Here is an 18,891-nt window from a genome sequence, read left to right on the forward strand (position 1 = left end):
CTTTTGAAAAACCTATTCTAAGAAATACAATTTTATTTTTGATCATTTCTATTTATACAAACACCTTTAAACAAAGTTAATTTCTTAAAAATACAACAAAAAAATAAAAATAATTTTATTTTGTTTTAACTAAACTAACTTAAATATATATTGATAAGTATGAAAAAATAACACAAAAATTATGAAAAAATAAATTATATATTTATGATTAATTCAAAGACCTATATAAATTCCATTATGCATAACTTACTAGAATCGCCATGATTCTGCGAATTAAAAACTACCCTACGCAGTGGCCTTGTTGCACATGGCCTTGTTGTGCAGTCAACCTATATTTCAAGTGCCACATGGTCATCACAGTAATCAAATTACTAGGAGTCAAATTGTATAAAATTAAAAATATGCCAGCATTCAGTTTTTGTTCCTTATTAAAAAGGAAAGGGAATTGCCACATGGGGTAGGCAAAATTCAGTGTAAATTTGAAAACAAAATAGCAAATAACACAAAAGATAGAAGGGAGAAATGTTGGGCGATGCAACGCACTCCCCTGCCCACAGGTGATTAATTATGTGGTGTTCATGTCCCTTCTTTACGAACCCTCGTGGCTGCTCCATGTACAGTTCTTCTTCTACATCACCATGTAGGAAAGCGGTTTTCACATCAAGTTGTTCTAATTCAAGATCCCATGCTACTACTAATCCCAGAACAGTTCGGATAGTTGTCATTTTGACAACTGGTGAGAAGATTTCATTGAAATCTATCCCTTGTTTTTTATCAAATCCCTTTACCACCAATCTGGCTTTGAAGCGTTTATTGCCTTCCACTTCATCTTTCACACGATATATCCACTTGTTCCTAAGTGGTCTTCGATTAGGTGGAAGAGAGACCAAATCCCAGGTTCGATTCTTGAGTAAAGAATCCATTTCTTCATGCATCGTTGTTTGCCATTTATCACGATTGACATCATTGAGAGCTGCTTTGAATGTAGATGGTTCTGAAAATTCTGAAACTAGAATTGAAGGCTCTGCTTCTTCAGCGTACAATAATTCATAATCAGAGAATTTAGCTGGTATTTTCCTTTCTCTAGTAGACTTTCTCAAGCCTGGAAGATTTTCTTGTTCTCCTCTATTTTTAATAGCAGTCCTTTTAGGATAGACATCACTTTGATTTTTATTAGATTCTGAAATGGTCATATCACATAACTCATGAGGGCTTCCTTAATTCGGTGTAAATTTGAAAACAAAACAGCAAATAACACAAAAGATAGAAGGGAGAAATAACTGCAACGGATGGTCTTTGACATCGAATTGAATACCTTTAACGGTTGTTCACTCCTACTGCAGATTCCTTTTATAACTTAGAATAACACTGCGACCCGCTGCTGAGAACATTTGAAAGGCTAAAAGGAGGCGAATAAGGCAAACAAACGAGATTCGGTGGAGAAGATTACTGCAAACTGTTGTTCTTGATGTTTTTCTCAATCACATCGAAGAGTTTATCGAAGATGCGGAAAATAGTGATCTTGCTTTGGTTGACCTTGCTGGAAATCATTCTGCAGAGTACGACTGGAATTTGGCAAATTTTAGTTTCCTTGATGTTGAAATTGCTGTGAAATATTATGAAGCTTTATCAGGAGGCGGGAGAGGCAAAGACTGATCCGATTGTTGAAATTGTGACGAATCACTCCTGGAGTCATTGTTAGGAGGTAAATTCTGTTCATCAGCATACACCATATCGACCAATCTACCTTTAGAAGATCGTCAGCTAGGTGGTTAAGATCCACTTCTGGCACATCGTCAAAATTTGGAGTAGATTCGGAATTCTTATCCATTTGTTGACCACTCCCAAGAACATTGGGAAGACTGCTGGCGGAAGAATTCAACAAATTATGTTGTGAAGTATCCTTGAAATTAACCTGATGACTGCTAGAAGTAGGACTCACAAAGTTATTTTGTGAAGTATCTTTCAAATTATGCTGATCGTGACTGCTGGACGAAGAATTCAACAAATTATGTTGTGAAGCATGCTTGAAATTAACCTGGTGACTGCTAGAAGTAGAACTCACAAAGTTATTTTTTGAAGTATCTTTGAAATTATGTTGATCATGACTGTCGGAAGAAGATTTCACTAAATTGTGTCGTGAAACAAGATTCAAATCATTCAAATTTTGTTGTGAAACCCCCCCGAAAGTATCGTGAAGACTCGGAGAAGAATTCCCCAAATTGTGTTCTGAAACGCCCTTCAAATTATCCTGAGAAGCAATAGGAAGGAAATGCTGCATATGATGATCTAAAAGTCGTTGACATTACCATGGATCATGAGTGAAAACATATTGACCCAATTGTTGCTGAAAATTTAGAGTTTCCCCACGGGGAACAGCAGCATAAGAATTCGGTGCTCTGCGAACAAATTGTGAACCTAAGCTTGTCATGTCGGATCGTTGTGGCTGAGGCTGAGGCGAAGCCAGTCCCGTAGGAGGAACTATTAAGAAAGAAGAAAATATGTACTTAGTTATACCTAAACAAATCTTAAAAACTTCTTGTTTATTTGTATTTTCAGATACTCGAAATCAAAGAGATAAATAAAAGGGGTTAAAAAATATCCTGGATTGCAACAAAATTTTGAGGAACTGCTGAAAAAACAAATGTAATAATGCTCCAGATTGTGAGAAAATCTGAGCAACTACTTCAAAATCGATATAAATATAATATCGAGCAGATATATTTCCTACGAAGTCCGAAATTAGTTTGTAGGAAATTAGCGCGTTATCAAAACTATATTTTGCACCTGTAAATGCAGTTGAAGGCCCTGGCCTTTCTCCATGAGACTGCGGAGGAGGAGGTTGCAGGTTCGAAACTGAATAGCCTCGTCCTCGTCCTCGTCCCCGTCCCCGTCCCCGTCCCGCCGGCCTTTCAAATTGAGGTCACGAAATTCTAGGAAATATGAGAAAAGAAGAAATAAGTTTGCATGAAAGATAAAAAATTACACGCACTAGTAAATATTATAATAGCGGAGCATACCGGTTCTGTGTTCTCGGAGAAGGTTAAAAAATTAGCCTTGATTGAAGATTAAAGGTGGGGTTAAATGTCTCTTGAATGCTTCCTGTCAAAATCAAAGTTAATATAAAGAAAAATGAAACCCTAAATAAATTGTAATTGAATTTAACAACTCTTTAATGTATCCCTCCAAATATTTGTAGGAAGAGTATTGACAACTCCGAAAATGAATTCAGAAATTATTTGTATTACGCTTAAAAAAATTAACAAAATATATTTTGACTGCACTTACCTGATCTGTGGCAGTTAGCATGAAATTCAAGGGCTTGAGGAGTCGGAAAGACTGCAGGGCAATACCTACAATTGAATTCCATCATATTGCCTGAGATAAACGAAATTATTCAAGATTACTGGACATAAATTGCACAGTTTTATACATGCTTTTCCATTGATTCTTGAGAAAATATTTGCATTGCAGACTAAACAAACAGGAAATCCAGTTTGGCTACACTTACCTGATCTGTGTATCCTAAAATGTTCTGCAAAACCCTGAAGCGTGGTGAAGATTCCAGGGCAAAAACAGCATTTGAATTCCATTCTGCTGAATGATAAATATTCTTGACCAAAATAAATTATTCAGGAAATATTTTATGGCAATGCTACTCTTTCAATTTGGGCCTCTCAGTTTGCTCTCTCCGATTTTCCCTCTTTATAGGATTTCTTTTAATGTCGATTGACTTTTCAACTTCTACTTATAAGGTAGTTTATTTGATTCTATTTTAAGATTGTTTCATACTCGAAGTAGTAATTTTAATCAAATTGTTTTTCTAAATTTGAACTACTCGCATTCTTTTTATAGGTTTTTCTTACAAATTTATTATCAAAGTTTTTTTTATACTTTTTATTTGAAAGTTTAATTTAGCTATTTTAGAGTTAATTTTTAATTTTATACGTAGAAAAATCATATTTAACAAAATTATATATATATATATATATATATATATGTATAGATTTCAAAACAATGATATTTTTTCCGTGATTCTTCATTAAAAAAACCATGCATGTTTAGTCTCCCCAGTCCAATTGAATTAAAAAATTTACTTTTGAAATTACCCTAAAATTTATTCGTTTGATTTAAATTTCAAAGTTTTTTTTTTAATTGCTATATTTAACTTTATTATCTATTTTATTTGTGAATATTAATATATTTTACATATACTAAAAATAATATATTAACATAAAGTAATTAATTTAATAGTAATTTAATTTTGAAAAACAAGACTAATATAAGCATTTTTTATTTATTAGATTTTTATGGTTGGTAATAAAAATTTATTAGTCAGGCCACATTTAAACACGATAATTTTAGGTGTTATATTTTTAATAATATTTTAATTTGGACACTTCAAAAAGAATAATTTAAAATTAATATTGTATTTTTAATATTATATTTTACAATTAGTTTTTGGTTCCATTAAAAATATTTTATATACTTATACTATGCAATCTTTTAAGAAATACTATTATATCTATTATTGTTATAAAAATACAATATAGATAAGATAAGATAAATTTATTAATGTGCAACGAGAGACCAACAAGGGTCTATAGGACTGAAAACTTACAGAACAAGAAGCAAAGAAGTAGCAAACGACCAAACAGTGGTCAAAAAAGCAAACAAAAGAGAAAAGAATAATAGGTACAACATGTAGACTATGGGTTCTTTCTAGGTTGGAAGAAGTTCAACAGTAAAGGATATAGACCCAGGTCAGGGAGAGCATGTAGTCATCTTTGAGATCTATTGGTGGACTGATGTTGATGAAGATGAAGATGAAGATGGAGATAAGCCCTATGGGGTCTCATGAATCTAGAGTGAATAGTGGTGGAGGTATCTGGGGGCCGCTTCACACCATGCCTAGAGGGCAAGGGTGAGAATAAGTTCTTAATGAGCTTCTTTACATCTTGCTTTAGGGAAATAGAAGCTGTAGGGTGTGGTCACAAAGTTGCATCACCTCCCAGAGATAAAGTGCCAAACATCTCTAATTTGTGTAGCTGAAGAAGGAGGTCAATGAGATACACTCTCTAAATAAACAATAAAATCTCCCTCTAATCTCGTAATAAATAGGGTAATGAAAAATGAAGTGTAACTCAGTCTTAGTCTAAATCAATGTGCACTTCCTGCAAATACATTCCTTTCTATCAATGTGGTGGTCTGTCTAGGCCCATAGATAGTAGCAACCAAACCTAAAAGATCCTAACCTAAACCGAAAAGCATGATACCAAATTTGAGATAAATATCCAGGTCAAGAAAAAATCCAACCTTGCATGTCCAAAAAGTCCTTAGCATAGAAATCCATCCTCAGACTTAACCCCCCAGGTGGGTTAGTCCAAGTCATAACAAGATACTATTAGTAGATGTCAAGTATGACATGCTTGTTGAACTCTTTTCTAGAAGGAAGAAGATGACAAGGAGCATCTAATGAGAACTGAAAGGGGGGCAAGCGATCAATGTCTATCATGATGGAGCTCAGAAGGGATGTGGTCTAGGCATACTAGTAGTGGGTTCTCAAAGAGGTGTCAAATTTGGCAAGCATAATTGAAGAGCAGTATGCAAGGTAAGAGTATTTATCTCATCCATTAGTGGAGTATACAAAGAAATGAAGATGGTGGATAAACCACATCAGGTTAAAAATAGCCCCCAAACTAAAGGAATGAGCTCCTAACTCAACCAGAATGATACCAAGGGAGATGGAGTGATGACACCCAATAATCTACCAAAGGAAGAGAGATTGAATATGCTCAATGGAGGCCCAATCCAAATCAAGAAATGATGGTCCCCAAACAACCAAACCATATAGAATAGTAGGTCTAACCAGAGAGTCCAAGAGGGATAGCTTGGATGAGGTAGCCTAGAAATGGTGTCTAAAGCATTGTCTCTTAATTATGGCAAGGGAACCAATCCCTTTATTGATCCTGGGCTAAATGGAAGATCTCAAAATAAAATGAGGATGGGAAAACTTGACCTTGAGGTAAGTATACAAGGAGGCAATCTCAATCTCCTAACCTTGGAAGTAGAAATGTAAGTGTGAGGTCTTCAAGCAATTAAAGACCATGACCCGAGTCTTCCCCAAGTTAACCACAAGATATCTAAAGTCACAAAAGGAGGCTAAGTTTTCAAGAGTTCTTTGGAGGCTCTCGGGTGAGGAGGCAAGAAGAATCACATCATCCACAAAAAGAAGGATGTAGAGTAAAACCTGATGTAAGAAACAACCATCACTTGGAAGGGACGAGTCTCTAAAAAATCCCTCAAGCTCATCAATGTAGATGCCAAAAAGAGTGGGGTAGAGAGGACATCCTTGTTTCAGTCCAATAGTTCTCTGAATAGAAGTAGAGAGCCTCGTTGGAGTCCTTAATCTTCCCTTGACCTACCCATAGAGTCTCACAATGGCTATTAAAAGAATCTTTGACATCCCAATGTCTCCAAGCCTCTAAAAAAGGGCCACTGTAGATATGGAACCAAATGCCTTATGAAAGTCCAAAAAATAATAATAGACTTTCACATAGCAATGGTGAGCCTCCTCAATGACTACTCATAAGGTAAAGATATGATCCATAGTCTGATAATCTATTCTGAAACTAGCTTGACATCTATCCCTGCAACTCATCCATTTCAGTTCCCCTAAAAGAATAGTATTCAGTGTTGTGGCATTAAGTTTGGAAAAGGTATGCCCAATCATGATGGTCCTATAATTGCTAGGGTCACAAATCAACCTCATCTTATGAATCAAATGGATTGTGTGCCTGTACCAAGCCTCCAAAAATCTGATACAAACTACTTTATCAAAGAGTCTGGTGAGATAGGATCCAATCATTAGGCTACCTAGCTTGAGTGGTTCCACTTGGAAGCCATATTCATCAGCAACTCTACTACATCTCATAGTTCTGACAACCTCATAGATGATGGAAGTGGTAAAGATATGATAGTGAGGGGGTGAGATGAGATGGAGAGGCTATTGAACTGGGACGTTGTAAAGGGTGGTGGTGTGAGAGATGAGGGAGCATAGGCCGATGGAAGAAGGTGGGGGTGGATACTTTGGGAACAAGGTGCGCCAAGAGAGCTTCGGGTCTTGTCTAAGTGTATTGTATAAGGATCTGCATTGTGAAGAAATGTAAGCAGATTTCTTTGCATGAAGAAACTAGCAATAGGAATGTCAAAAATTAGCAATAGCTAAAGGGGAGGTCTCAAAGGTTAAAGTTAGCAGCGACAAAAGGCTTTATAGTCAACATAAACCGATAATTCATAGGACACATGTTCTAGCACTTAGATCTAAGGATAGGGATGTGGGGGATGGAGAGGAATGTTGAATCCTAGATGGTTGTGGTCAAGAGATCAAGCATGGAGGAAGCATGGTTACACTCAGAGAAACACATAGGAAAGAGGAGTTGACACAACTGGAAAATGAAGAGGTCCCTGTCACACTTGGCACAGCAAAAGTGGAAATGGCTAGGGGTGCGATTCAAAGTAGTCAATGTGTGGGGGTGTGGGTAAAGATTTAGAGCAGCCTTTTCCATATAGGGAAGGTGGGACATTTAGAGGGGAGGGGGGGGGAGAAGCAAAGCATAAGGCACAAAAGAGCATGGTTGGCAAGCAACAGATAGGTGATGTTGAAGCTGGAGATGGAAGAGGTGAAAGAAGCACTAGTGGTAACGTTGTCAACCATGTTGGCACCCCTATAGTTTGGCCAATAGGTAAAAAGCTCAGATCTAGGAAAATAAACAAGCTCATTCAGAATAACTATGCTAGAAGGCTCACACAGTTGGAGGAGTTGACAATCATAGATAGATAAAGGTCCATTGCGATCCTTGAAAATACATTGGAGTCCCAAAATGACATGATCAAGTTTTGTAATATAGGTCCTATATGTGCCTCAGTCATGTATAGGGGCCTATTGTTCGCTAGTCCGTGCATTGAAGTCACCTGAGAGAATGATGTCAGCCAATGCACTAAATCTGGAAATGCACTCAATCAAATCAGTAAATGGCTTATCGTCCTCGGTATTGTGAATGGTGTAGGGTGAAGAGGCTAGTGGAAAGTAACAAATTGCAATGAATTAATAATAATTTTTATTGATTTAAATATTCTATATACTATAATAAATTAATTAAATAAAAATTAAATTTATTATATGACATTTTTTGTTTATTTTGTTATTATTTTATTATACAAGGAAAGAAATATATTATATAGTAGAGATGCATGATTTTCAATTTATGAATTAAAATAATTAATTTTAATTACATAGAATTTTATGAAGCACTATGTATGTCCAATTTTATAGGCAATTTTAAAGGAATATTATATGATACGATTTTTTTTTTTTAAAGATTTTAAAATTTGTTTTACTTCCATTTTCAATTGATGACTATTTAAATTAGAAGTTTAGTTTATATTGTTTCAAATTAATTATATTAATTATATTATTATAACTCTGTTTATTTATAATTTTATTATTAGTAGGTTAGGTACTGTTGTATCATTTTTAAAGTTGCTTATGTTAACTAGTTATTAAAATGGAGTGCAATTAAAATCTACTTATAGATATTATAAATTTACTGTGATGTACTTCTTTAATGTTTTTACTTCTTTGAACTTAAGTTGAAACATATATATTTTTATAATAATGATTTTTTTATCCTCTGAAATGTCTAACAAAAATTAACTATGTAACATGCATTACAATTTTTTTATAGTGAGTGTACAATTAAAATTAATTTGATTTAATACATTTATATAAACATTATATTTCTTTAAATTACATGCAAATTTTTTAACTTTATATTTTGTATATACTATTTTTCTATATATTGATTGGGTGAATGAATTTGAGTCTTATATATCGATTTGTGAGATATTATTTTTTATAAAATCTTTTCTCACCCCATACTCCATTGTTCTCCCCATTATTTGTTGAGGACTCCCTAATTTTTTGTACAATTCTTCACTAGTAGTATTAGGTATCATGGTCATATTATCACTATGTTATCTATTTCTAGATATTATGAATTTATTGCTATGCAATTGTTACCCCACTTTTAATCCCATAGTAATTTGGAAAAGTAGAAGTTCCGTCATATTTGGTCCTGTCAAGTCAATAAGTCTTCCCTCTGTAAGGTGATGATTTTCTCCATCAGGTTTCCATCCTTCCCCCTTCTCCCACATTGTATAGCCGGGTGGGTTTTCCTCATGGTCATAGTTCATTTGGGTAGTCTAGATCCTTACTCGATGGAGATTCTCAAAGGATACTACCTCAGATAAATTTAGTTGTAGATCATTCAGACTAAATATGAAGAAAGATGAAGGGGCGGAAATTTCAATTTTGCCTTCTCCTTTTGTGGACTTTCGCACCTTGAAAGTAAAATTCCGCAATGAGTTTTAAATACGATTTGTAGATTTCAAAATAGAAAGGTGAGTGAAGTTATAGACAAGTCAGTTGATTATCATCATATTCTAGCACGGAAACCATTCAGAAATTGCCAAAGTGATCAGAAAAGGCATTGGCGGAAAACTCAGAATTGACTTCTCCTCCTACAGACTTTCGTAGTTGGAAGGTGAAACTCCGCTAGAAATGTAAATGTAGTCTACAGGATGAATTCAGAAAGAAGAGTTATGTTTTGCTTAAGATCATCTAAAGTTCGGGATGTTTCAATGACGTGAATGATTTAAAACCTATTGAGATGAGTAAAAGGAATATTTGCAGAAAACTGAAAAAGAGCTTCTCCTTTTACAAGCTTTCGCACCAAGAAGTCAATTTTTTGAACAGGCATAACTAAAGAAAGTAAAGGAAGTCAGTGGGCCCCACTTCTGTTGGTGAAGTACTTTTTTTATTTTCTGAAGGCTTAAAGAGAAATAGTTAAGACAGAAAAGACTAAACGGAGGCTTCACGGAAAATTGGAAATTGCCTTCTCCTTTGCGGAGTTTCTACCTTTAGAGGCGATTTTCCACATTGTCTAGAAAATTAATCTTGCAGGCTTGGTTATGTAACAAATTAATCACAAGAAGCCTAAAGGATACAAGGAAAGTGAATAGTCACATCTGAAAAGGAGTCTAAATGCAGTATCGAGCTAAGCGGGTTTCCACCAACAGAGTACTCCGTCTTGGTTTTCCAGAAACTTAAAGTGAAGGTAAAGCGAAGAAATGGAAATTGATTTCTCCTCGGCGGGTTTTCTACCCTTGAAATCTATTTTCTGCATCTGACTGAAAATCATAACTGCGAGCATGATCACAAAGTACAGAATTATAAGATTGTTTCAAGTGAAATTTAGCTAAGTGAATTTCTCCCTAGGGAGTACTCCGTTTTGGTTTTTTCGAAACAGGGTTAAAACAAGAAAGTAAGTCAGTAATAAAGGAAGTTACCCTTAAGCCAACAGAAAAGTGAAAAGACATGGAGGAACCCGTTATAACCATCAATCTAACAGATTGATCATTTATTTCACTTGTGTGGCATGGATCCTGAAAACCTAACGGGTAAATTGAGGTTTCTATATAAAGAACAGTATAACCAATTTTCAAATTACCATTTTCTTGCTTTGAATCGTTATGCTGTTGAATTGAACATTGCTAATACAGTACTTGCAAAGCTATGTCTCACAATCATTTACATTTTCAAGTTTCATAGTCTACATCTGTTTGATTAAATGGCTCGTTTCTCTGGATTTGATGATTTGGGTGGAGTCTGATCAACATGGCAGAACATCACAGATACTTCACTCCGATTTTATGATATTCTAGATTTTCAGAGAAGGATAAGGACTGAACCAATTCATCCTATTACTGAGAAGCTCTGCGAGAGTGGACTGGTGGAGGCAGCTAGATTTCCTGTGGTAGTTCAAGCTCAAGAGTTGATTATAGAATGTATCAATCATTACAATCCAGACACTAAACAGATTTTGTTGCCTGATCAGAGTGTATTGATTTCAGTTGATAGGCAAGCAATGGTGAACTATCTGCGAATCCCAAAACGTGAGGAGTTCTCCATACTGACAGTTGGAGGAGCCATATCAGAATTCTCTTTGAAAAAGATGGTATGGAGGAAAGAAATCATGAAGTCTTGGTTCCAGAAACCAAGGGGAGTCAAGAGTAAGGTCCCTAAAATAGTTTTTGGCACTGATCTCAAGCCAGAGATTGTGGATATTATGGTTCTTTTGCATTGACTCAAAGGTGAGGTAAATGCCTTTAATTTTGTAGAGCAATATTTTTTCTTGGTGCAAATTATTTGCTTAGATTTGCAGTATATTGACTGGGCATTTGAGGTCAGTGAGCAATTATCTAGGGCTCTCAGTGCAGCCAAGTTTTATAATTCATTTTATATGTCTTCCTTCTTGATATATATGCTGGCTTCCTTACAGTTTTGGCCAGGCCTCCCTAGAATTGAGGATGCACCAGAAAATGTTAAAAGTTATGAATTTTATCCGTGGTTGCAGCTACAAAACAGCTATGCAAATTTTATCAGAGTTAATGATGCATTCACTATGAGAATTTGCAGGGAACTCCTAGGGTGTCCGGAGCGGAGATTTAGCCTAGAAGCAATGGCGGTAATCAGTCAGTTTGGTTGCTTCTTTATACAATTCTCATCCTTCTCCTATTTGCGTCTTGTAGCATTCGATGGGTTTCCCTTGAAGATGCCCAGATATTCGGATGACATGATCGTGTTGATGGAGATTGTGAGATAGGCTCTCTAGGTGAATGCGTTGAGTGCTGGACTGCAAAAGAAGGGATATGAATTCCCTATAAAGGTTAGAGCTTACAGTTGCAAATCCAAGTTAGATGCTAAGAACATGGTGAAAGCGTTTGAAGGAAAGTTCAAATTACAAGAGTATGAAGTTTTGAGACCCATGTTTGACCCTAATGGGTATGCTCGAGATGTGCTTCAGATTGGAAGCACGATCAAACATATCACCACCATAGAAGACTACTAGGCAAATTGTAAAGATGAGCTGGAGAGTAGAGATCGTGCCTTTGCTAGATTCACGATGGATCAAGTAAAAACTTATGGTATCAATTTGGATGTAGAAGGGCTAGAGGATGATGGCCAGAATATGTACAGCAATACATATTTAACAAGGTTGAGAAATACCCGAGTCAGTTCACAACCCTACACTAATATAGATGAAGATCTCGATATTATGGTGGCAAGGATCATCAAAAGAACAAGAAAATGGGTAGAGTGGATAGCCAAGAAGGGCCGAAGTAAGGGAAAAGCTTCTCAACAATCTCCAGCTTCTTCCACTCCCACTTCTTCTCATAGTGCCACACCCAATGTATTAATATCAGCCACTCAAGGACCAGCTATGCCTACAGGAGGAGGAGATCAACCACCTGAGAAGAACATTCCCATATCTCCGACATGTCAAGGTGGCTCTCTGCCAGTTATTGGGACCCAGTCTACTGCTGAAGAAAAAGAGACTGATAAGGAAAAAGATAGTGGTGCTCCTCCAATCTTCATTCCTCACGTTTCCTCATCTCCATCTCCATAGAATACACCTGTCCCTTCTCCTCATACTACACCACTTCCATCTCCTCATCATAGTCCTATTCTACCTGAGAAGGCTCCCATTTTGCAGCCACCTAGTTCTCCAATTTAGGTCGTAGAGATTGGAGATGGAGACTCTAGTAGCAGTGAATCCACTGAATTGGACAAGGCTGAAGGAGGAACACAAGAGGAGGAAAAAGCTCCAACCTCATCTAGACTTCTTTCTAGAGATTCAAAGAATTCTTTCTCCGCAGAAACAATGGCGAAGACTCCAATGAAGAAGAAGATGTTCAACATCGAATCATTAGGAGCAGCTTCTAAGGTAATTGGAACAGAGTCCTGGCTTGAAGACTCACTGGAAAGAAAAAGAAAAAGAAAAGATGAACATGTTCTTGCAAAGGACATTGTGTCTTAGGCAGTTCGTTTTGGTTCTGCCATGGTGAAGATCAACATGCAGAAAACTTTGTCAATTCTGGGACAAGATTCAGAAACAAGACATCTGACCATGGAGATTGCCAAACCCAATAAGGCAGGGCAAATCGAAGACCCGACTCCTAGAGATTTTACTCTGCATTCTATTGATCTTGGAGAAGCCAGGCACGATACAAAGGTGGGCCTATGGAGATCGGGTAATGAGATCATAGAAAATCAATTGGAGGATCTCAAGTTGTCAAAGATCAGAATGAAGTCTGAGATAGAAGAGCTTAAGAGGTTCATTAGGCAGTTAGTTGTCCCATTGGCAACTATTATTGGTGTACCTGCTGCTAAAAATACCACAATAGAGGAAGTAAAAGCCTTCATCTCCCAGTTGCAAAAGGACCGACATTTCGGTCAGATCAAGAAGGAATGGATTGACAAGCTCAATTTGGATGGAGTTATGTTGATTGATCAGTTTGGAAATGTTATCATTCAACTAGAAACTAAGAAAGATAACCACACATCTAATCAACATACTCTGGCCACAGAGAGAGGAAGATGTGAAGAGTGTGTTTCCCTTCTGAAGATGATTATTCAGATGAAGGCAAAAGAAGCAGTTGAAGTGAAGATTCTGAAGAAAGGTAATGAACCCCTGTTTGAATGGCTTCAAGGCATGCAATTCAAATAGGAGATGATTCAAGAAGCAGAAAAGGGGCTTAAGGAAACAAAAGATAAAGTAAAGAAGACTCAGGACAGAGCTTTTCAGGACAGACCTTTTGAGTTGATGAAAGGACTGCATTCTGAACCACAGACTTGTGGTCAAGGAAAGGCTTTGATTGGAATAGAAGTGATGAAAAACAACTTCTCTGTATATCTGAGTAACCTGTCAAGCATCGCTCCTAATAGTCAAAACAAAATAACAGATTTACAGACATTGAGTGGATGCATACATGTGGTAGCTGAAGAATTAAAAAGTCAGATGAATTCTATAAAGGAATTAGCTTGAGAGCATTCAAAATGGCTCTTAAGATTCACAAATGTACACGTGTCTAACAATGATGAGCTAATTCCTATTATAGTTGCTGCCAGGGCATATAGAGCGAAAATGGAAAAGGGGAAGAAGTCAAAATAATGTCTCTTTTTCATTTTCTTTTGTTTTATTTTGTAAATTTTGTAAATGACAAATTGACATCTTGTCATTTGTCTTCTGAGGAGATGAACCGATTGGTATTCCTATTGTAACGGTCATCTCTCATCTCTATATGTATAAGGCTAAATGATTAATGAAGGGTCAGCAAATTTTTTGGTGTGAATCTTGTTGCAAAGACAACTGAGTTTTGTGCCATTTCTTTACTGTCTGCTTTCTTCTTCTGTATGTTATATTTCCTTAAATGTTAAGTTGAAGTAATTAAGTGAACAGAGTTTCATTTTGTTATTTCATTTTAATGGAACTGGTAAATCAATCAGAGTGTTGAAACTAGTTGTGGGAAATATTTTCATTAAGTGTTTCGTTTGTATGCATTCCATCCTATTTCTTCTTAGTCATTGTGGTATTCTGTTGTGCGTCAGGAGTCATAAGATTGTGAGGGTTCAAACACAACAAGTCTCTATTTGTTGTTTCATCTGCATAGTTAAGCTTGCATTGCATTTCAATACTTGCATCTTTCATAATTGCTTTGTTGAGAAGTTCATAAGAGTGTGAAGATCACAGCATAGCATTTTGCATCTAAATCCTGCCTGAGATTTCACTTGTCTAGGTGGAACTCAATTTTCCTCGACTATTCTCCGGTTAAGAACTTATTTCTAGTAGGGATTAGATTTGAAACATAATTCACTGAAGATTTTCCCTATAGGGAGTTGTACCTTAATTCAGAGGGAAACTAGATATTCTTAGAAACAGTTTCCCAACTGTTGCATACAATTGTTCTTTATAGCAAATTGGGCAAATTTAGAGAAGAATTAAAAGAAGAACAATTTGTTTACCAACAGATCTATGATGATGACATTGTTATAATTCTAACAAAAATTAACATGCAATACATTTTTTCAATTATTAAAAAAAAAAAAAAATATTATATTTTTATAAAATATTATAATAATAATAAAATTAAATATTTAATAAATTATAAATATACATATAAAATTATAATTATAATTACTTACACTACTAAAGGCAAGTTGTTCTTATAATAATAATTGATGCAATAATTATAATAAAATGATAGTATTTCATTCCTCAATTATTATTAAAAAGTATTTCAAAATATATATATAAATGTATAATTAATTAAAATATTATTAAATCTTTAATTCTCATTATAATTAATTTATCAAGATAATTTTAAATTATAATATTTTAATTAAAAAAATCATTACTAGTATTATAATTATTAAATTTATAGCAATTATAACATTAATATATTTTAAATGTATACTTAACTATAGTTAATTATAGGCAAGTACTTACACAAGATAAGGTTCCTCTATAACTTCAACAATATAGAGCACATTATTTCTTTTGAACAGAAGCTTACATTCTTTCAACTAATATGATAGTTTATAATAGTTACTACATATTGAGTCTTGGATTTGAATTATTAATTCTAATATTTAAAGTAATGAATAAATATTATACCTATTAATTACAGTATGGGAAGTTCAGAAACTTTTTTTTTAAACATGCACAGAAACCAATAATTTTATAAATATTAAAAATCTTTTCCATGACTTAACACACAGAATACACTAAATTTAGAGGCAAGCGCAGCGTCCCCGGCCAATATATATTTTGCGTTCACGCAATTTATTCTTCAATCGGATATCAATTTTTTAAAAGAAAACCTAAACAGTTGTGAATCGAGAGCACGGAATGGTGAAGGATCATAAAAGTAATTTATGCCGTGAAGAGTTCACGACGGTTTCGGAGATTTCAGGACATAGTAGACACCATAAATCATGTAAGTGCAGCTAAGACTGATTTTCTGTTCTTAGGGAATTCTCATGTTCAGTGATTTCAGATCGATTTTCATTTTATTTGTCATTTCTTTAAACATTTGAACCAGAATGAAAATTCCAGTCTATTTTAGGGTAGATGTTTTCCTTTCATAATTTAATACTTTCATGATTCAATCTGTGATTTTACCAGCAAAATATACCGAGGAAGTTGAAGCCTCCTGTAATCTTCTTGGAGAGCAGTCTCTTTCACCATTTCTGTGAGTACTAGATAAGTGAAAATAATTAAATAGTTTAATTAATTTTTGAAATTGGACCTCATTTCCCGATCTTTGATATTTTGAAGCATTGCGGGACAAAGAATTGAACAGCAGGGAGAAGGAGCTAGAAGCGTCTATGCTGATTCGAACATGCAACCTCCTTTCCGTTTTCTTTTTCAAACTCATGGAGAATTTACAGGTACGGATTATAATTTGTGAAAGAGGAATAATTTTTGAAGTTTGCCACAAATATTTAGGGAAATTTCCATAAGTGGACGAAATACATAATAAAAAGGTTTCCTCGCTTTGTACCTAACGTTCAAATTTTATTAACAATCCGGCAACGTTTACCTCAATTTTAGCCTTCGTAAATTTGGTTCCAATTTTTAACTTTTGGGGATTTGTCTTCATAATATTCATCTTTAATATAGATTTACAATTCTGTTAATTGTTTCCCTGAATTATTTTCTGTTTACAGAGCCGGCTCCGCCTCGGTCTCATGAGCTAGGCGACTTATATTTATCTCACTCTAATAGCAATTTAAATCCAGTTTCTTGTAATGCTCCTGCTGAGGGTTCAGTTCCTCAAGACAATCCTGTTATTTCCGGCCCTGATTCGCTACCATTTCAGCCACAAGATCCTCGGCCTCAGGAATCTGACTTGGACTCGGATCTACCCCTTGAAGTTCACAACGGGGGCAATTTAAAGCCAGTCGATACTTGCGGAGCAGCTGACAAGCGTAAAGCCATTATCTTAGAATCACCACAAAAGTATCCTGATCTTATTTCCAGCCCTGATGATCTACGATTTTCGCCACGTCGAAAAGTCCGGCGGGTACATAGATTTGAGGATCTTTTCAGGAACGACACAGTACTGGAAGTTCAACAAGAAGAAGATAAGGCCGAATTGATCTATTTCCCTTCCGATTACATTCAGAATAGTATCAGGAACGATTCGCTACAATTCCAGCAGAAACGCGGAGATCATTATTTGCAATATTCTTCTTCTCGTGGCCTTGATCAGAATGCCCTCAGAGAATCATTTGAAAACCAGGATCTCATTTCACTATCTTCTCAGGGCGTTCCGACAGATCTCAAGGATGTTTTGAAGGATGATTGCAAACAATTTAAGCGACAACAAGATTACGATTTTCTAGATTCGTCTTATGATTTTCAGTCAGCAGCGGATCTGTTTCTGCAAGAAGCTCATTCTCCTAATCTTGAAGATGCTCTCGGGCTTATTCCTTTAAAACAACATCAGCCACAGTGTGATGACATATTTCCGTTTCTTAGTGGTGGCCTTAACGATATATTCGAAAATGGGTCACTAATATTTAAGCGCGATAAAAAGCAGTCAGGTAACGTTGACAGAAGCAGATCAAAGTAATTTCCGCAGCCAGCTAACCGATTTTGAAATCTGTAGCGCAAAATTCGATTAATTTTCTATTATATCTTTTCTTTCTGGTTGTCGAAATATTTCAATCCGCTTGGCTTTCTCGTCACGAGTAAGTTCAAACGATCTATCTAAGAATACGCTTACTGTGGGCAAAAGTCCATTGTTTGTAAATTATTCTTTTTCCTTACTGTTGTGTGAGGATGCGAATATTTGATTCTCTCTCAGTTTATAAAACGGATAAATTTTGATTGAAATGTGGAATATACTGTTTTTCAGTTCCAAAAACCCAGCGATGATGTGACTTGGCTTATTATGTATGTGCACGTGCTATTTTAATTCATGTATAGAAGTTTTTGTTTGGTTTTAAGGACATATTATAATTTTAATGATCTTAAATGTTTTTCTAGTCAAAAAAATATTTTTATTGAACATGGTTATTATATCAGGTTAATTAAATGCATATTTGAAAGCTTATGGTAAAATGTATTCAAGTTTCGAAAGGTTAAACAAAATTTAAAATAATATTTATCTTAAATTAAAGGTTATAGATTAAAATATTCATTGATTTATTAAATTTATTATATTATTTTAGAAGTTGGTTGCAGTTAATAATTTTATGTAAGGCTTAAGAATACTTTAAAATAAATAGATATCTTGATTATTTTCAGTCTCTAAGAAGAACATACACACCATATTTTTGAAAGTAGTAGGATAACTAGAAGGATCAAAATAAACTTGTCATCTGATAATAAATGTATCACCTTTGCTATACAGTTGGCAATAAGTGTGTTCTTATGTTTGGACTCTTTCATTGACACATGAGAAATGATGATTCTTGAGGTTCATTATCCACTAAAAATGCATGTATTCCATGATATTTCCCTTGGTATTTGAAAATATTTTTCAGGAGTTGGAATTTAATATCTAGATTTGAAAACAAGAAGAGATCAAAATGTTATATTTATTTTTCATAGATGTCATATTATTGGTAGAGTGACTTCTCTATCCTATTGTGATTCAATTGTATTGAAGTGGAAAAAAATTGTTCCATCGGAGAGAGCAAGCTTTTAGCCAACCATCCCCAAAATATGAATATAACAAACATTGATCTTACAAAGTGACCATTAATGTCAAACAAACTCCACATAACAAGGTGATTTAGATATTCACTAATGAAAATGACATAAAACTAAGTCATGTACATTCTCCAGACCTTTGTTATGTAGTTTTGTAAAAATAATGTTTATGTTCATATTATATTTAAGTTTATATAAAACAAAAAGATAATATTCCAACCTCTTAAGAGAAAATCACATATAAATAGATTGAAGCATCTAATAT

At 34.9% G+C, this 18,891-nt stretch overlaps 1 protein-coding gene and 1 long non-coding RNA gene across 2 annotated transcripts; one reads left to right on the forward strand and one right to left on the reverse strand.

The window, feature by feature from the left end:
- Nucleotides 1-359: 359 nt before the first annotated feature.
- On the reverse strand, nt 360-3,721 carry LOC149531640 (uncharacterized). Its single transcript, XR_016359151.1, has 5 exons — nt 3,512-3,721; nt 3,289-3,378; nt 3,021-3,102; nt 2,788-2,933; nt 360-2,481 (listed from the first exon to the last, which is right to left on the reverse strand). It is a non-coding gene; the product is annotated as an uncharacterized LOC149531640 (long non-coding RNA).
- An 11,955-nt stretch (nt 3,722-15,676) lies between these two features.
- Nucleotides 15,677-17,830, forward strand: LOC149531641 (uncharacterized). Its single transcript, XM_089810822.1, has 4 exons — nt 15,677-15,900; nt 16,089-16,155; nt 16,242-16,354; nt 16,634-17,830. Exons 1-4 carry the CDS (start codon nt 15,813-15,815, stop codon nt 17,539-17,541), a joined length of 1,176 nt encoding a protein of 391 aa, XP_089666948.1. The 5' UTR covers nt 15,677-15,812; the 3' UTR covers nt 17,542-17,830.
- Nucleotides 17,831-18,891: the final 1,061 nt, after the last annotated feature.

Source organism: Cupressus sempervirens, chromosome 11 (genome assembly GCF_028749045.1).
Source record: "Cupressus sempervirens isolate cs-2001-9-10 chromosome 11, ASM2874904v1, whole genome shotgun sequence".
Lineage (NCBI taxonomy): Eukaryota > Viridiplantae > Streptophyta > Pinopsida > Cupressales > Cupressaceae > Cupressus > Cupressus sempervirens.

Bases quoted from the DNA above. Each gene is read 5' to 3' on its own strand.
- LOC149531641 (XM_089810822.1), top strand. From the start codon at position 15,813: ATGGTGAAGGATCATAAAAGTAATTTATGCCGTGAAGAGTTCACGACG. The intron at 15,901-16,088 runs GTAAGTGCAGCT...TGATTTTACCAG, and splicing joins TAGTAGACACCATAAATCAT to CAAAATATACCGAGGAAGTT. The intron at 16,156-16,241 runs GTGAGTACTAGA...GATATTTTGAAG, and splicing joins CAGTCTCTTTCACCATTTCT to CATTGCGGGACAAAGAATTG.